The sequence below is a fragment of the Myotis brandtii genome, unplaced genomic scaffold, assembly GCF_000412655.1.
Source record: "Myotis brandtii unplaced genomic scaffold, ASM41265v1 scaffold26, whole genome shotgun sequence".
Lineage (NCBI taxonomy): Eukaryota > Metazoa > Chordata > Mammalia > Chiroptera > Vespertilionidae > Myotis > Myotis brandtii.
In genome coordinates this window covers 2880054-2883173 of record NW_005359880.1, presented here as the reverse complement: position 1 = coordinate 2883173, position 3120 = coordinate 2880054, and the positions used below count along the sequence as shown (strand labels likewise).

Genomic DNA, 3120 nt, shown 5'->3' with positions numbered 1-3120 from the left:
GGGGGTCACGCCCCGATCCGCTCGCTCCCCCTGGGGCAGACACCCACCCGCAGATGAAAAACAGCAGGAAGCGACGCTGCAGGGCCAGGGCCGGCCCGCGCGCGCGACCTCCCGGGGTCGGATGGGAAGGGGTGCCAGGAAGGACGCGCGAGGGCCCCACTTACACATTGAGCAGCTTAGCCGCCTCGTACACCCCGACCGTGATGGTGCGCTGACTCAGGGCTTTGCTCAGCACTTCCTCCAGGGCATCCCCCACCTTATCCATCCTGCAAAGCCGGCCAGAGAAAGGGGTCCCGTCAGTCCCGGTCCCTCTGGGCTGTGGCCGCCCGCTCTCCCTGCACCGCGACCCTCCCTCCTGAGTGCATGAGCCACTGCGCACCTCAGCTTTCTGCAAACCCCCGACCCCCTCACCATTCATGACCCCTAGAAGCTGGGAGTCCCGGGATAAGCCCCAAGAGTGCCACCCGCCCTCCTCCCCCGAGGGCGCAGCCAGTCCCTGGCACCGGGCGCTGACACAGGATGCCAGCTGCAGGCGCCGCACCGGCAAGGAGGGTCCTTCTACCCTTTGCAAGGGCTCGGAAGGGCTCAGCCGGGTTGGGGAGGGGCACGCTCTTTTCGTCCGCGGGCACCCCTGGGAGGGTCCCCGAGGAAGAAAGACGAGAGAGGTACCCTCTGCAAACTTTTGCACGCTCACTCCACCGCAAGCCTCCCACAGCCCGGCAGCACCGGGGTGCACAGCGGGCCAGAGTTCCGGGAGAGGCTCCGGCCGCCTTACCTTTCGGTCTTTTGCTCTCCAGCAGAAAATTCCTCCAAAGTCATATTGCAACTGCAGGTCCCCCACAGAGAGAGAGCGGCGGGGCAGCTCTTGCACCCTAGGGCGCGCGGGCGCCGGCTCGGTACTCCCTCACAGGCTCCTCCAGCGCCCGTCGCCACCGCGCAGTCCGCCCCTCCCGCCTGGATCGTTCGCCCGTCACCTCCGGGCTCCACACGCAGCGCCACCACGAGCTGCGCAACCTACACCTCAGCTGCCTCACAGCCACTGAAGGACAAAGGCCCCCGCGTATGAGAGTTATCCTGCCAACCCCCAGCCAACCACCTCCAGCCTCATTTGCATGCGCGCAGCCATTGGGCTATGCAAATCAGCATTGGAGACAATTTGACCCCAGCTCCTGGAACAAGGCTGAGGAGCGGAAGGGGGAGGAGCTGCGCGGAAGCTAGCCCGCGGTGCGGGGGCGGGGCTGGGATACGGAGGGCGGGGCCTGGAGCTGAAGCTTATCCCTTTGGCCGGTTTTGCAGGACAGGGGTTCTTTGCCTTGAAGGGGAGTGGGGAGGGGTTGTTGTCTTCAGCTTGGGCTGGAGCAGGCTGCCAAGTGTTTTTCTAGTTGGTGCACATTTTTTTTATTGTAGTTTCATGTCTTTTGTTTTTAGGGGTTGCTATTAAAATCTATTTTCAGGGTTAATGCACCCAAGTCTAGTAATTATTAGTAAGCAGGTTACATAAAAAGAATGTGTCCAGACCTCTGGGGCAAAGTTTACCTCAGAAGTGTTGTTTATGAAAGCCTAGGCAAAGCTGCTTACTACCAGTAGTATTATTTTGGTGCCCTGATGGCTGGTTTGATTTATTTTTGGAAGGTTGCAAGGGTTGGGAGCTCAAAAAAGAAAAATCAACACATTTGTGTTTGGTGGTGGCCGGGAACCAAGTTGGAATCTTTTCCACAGAAAGCAGAAGGGCTTCCCACCTGCCCAGGGTAACTCTGGAAAACCATGCTCAGGAGGAGTTGGTTACCACACGTGTGTATCCTAGCCTTACAACCCAAATTCACCTCTCAGAGAGCCTTTCCCAAGGTGGGATCCTTCTACGCCCCCACTAGCTACGAGACAAATGTCTGACACCCACACAAGCCACAGTCTAAATCAAAATGCTCTCAATATGCCCTAAGCTTTCTTGCATCAGGCAAGTATGTCACTACCTTCCACAGCGAGCCTGTGATCTCACTCTGAAATATTGATGTTAGATGCTGAATCATGAAGCTGCAGCTATAGGACCTTTTAGTCATATGCTAAAATTTCACCTTTGAGATAATGACAACCTGTGGGTGGAAAGTAAGCAGTAGTGGCATATTTTCAAAAAGCAAACTTTAATGTAGACTTTCACTGAATAGGCTGAAAGTTCTTTCCTTTGTTTTATGAGTCTATGCAATAAATGAAAAAACATGTCTTAAACCTCCTGAAGTCACCAAAAGTGGTGCAAATGGCCTCCTATGTTTGCATTCAAAACAGTGCTTGCATTACTAAGGTTATTCTATAGTCAAAGGTCACAGAAGTCATTTTTTGCAAAGGTACATGGGAGTTTTTATATCATTCTAAACAAAATATTCTCCAGGTCTCTTGGTCTTAATTTAATGGAAAAGAAAAGTGATAGGTCAGTTTTCTGGCTCATTTATTTGAGCTGTTATTTTGTACTTAATCACTAACTGCATTGTCAGCAAGGGACAATGCTTGAGTAAAGGAATGGTAGTGGCTAATTCATAATTTTATCCAAGGGTGCTTGTGTATTTCATATCTATACCTTAAATCCTAACATAATGTCTTTGTTTAAAAATTACTTATACTTGAAATTTAGGTAAGTGCTGAGCGCTTTCAGTTTTGCAAACAAAACCTGAATTACACAATCTGGCCTGAGTCATCATTTGGAGATTGTTGAATTGTGTTCTGTGGAACTCCAAGGTTCTATCCACAAGGCATTTCTTTGAGGTTCTTTGGAAGAAAATGTGATCACAGCAAACTGACAAAGAATGAGGAAATCTGTGAGTTTCTTGATAGCAGGGACTGTGACTTTACCAACTGGGTGTTCTCAGCACCTCGAACAATTTCTGCATTTCATAGAAGCACAGTCAGTGTTTATGCAGTTGAATAGTATCTGAGAGTTAAACAAGATCTCAGAATTTCGCCTCCCTGTGCATTGCATGAATTCTAATATATTTCATATTTAACATAAGTCTGGAAAACCTTTGATGTCTTCCTATATACCAAGAACTGTGCAATTCCTGGACCTCTGCCTTTAAAGAGCTTATCATCCGATTGGTATGTCTATGCTTGAACTGGATTTTGGGACAAAAT

At 50.6% G+C, this 3120-nt stretch overlaps 1 protein-coding gene across 3 annotated transcripts in view; it reads right to left on the bottom strand.

Annotated features, from left to right (window-relative positions):
* GADD45A (growth arrest and DNA-damage-inducible, alpha) overlaps nt 1-1067 on the bottom strand; it is a 3251-nt gene extending 2184 nt beyond the window's left edge. For 2 of the 3 annotated variants that reach the window (XR_001362463.1, XM_014541076.1), the window contains exons 1-2: nt 776-1067; nt 165-266 (exon numbers count right to left, since the gene is read on the bottom strand). Coding sequence is in view for 2 of the 3 variants with exons in the window: in XM_014541076.1 (XP_014396562.1) it covers nt 165-266; nt 776-819 (146 nt within the window). In the remaining variant the exon portion in view is untranslated. The remainder of the gene's footprint in view (nt 1-164; nt 267-775) is intronic. The other variant, XM_005868049.2, reaches the window with a different exon arrangement.
* Nucleotides 1068-3120: the final 2053 nt, after the last annotated feature.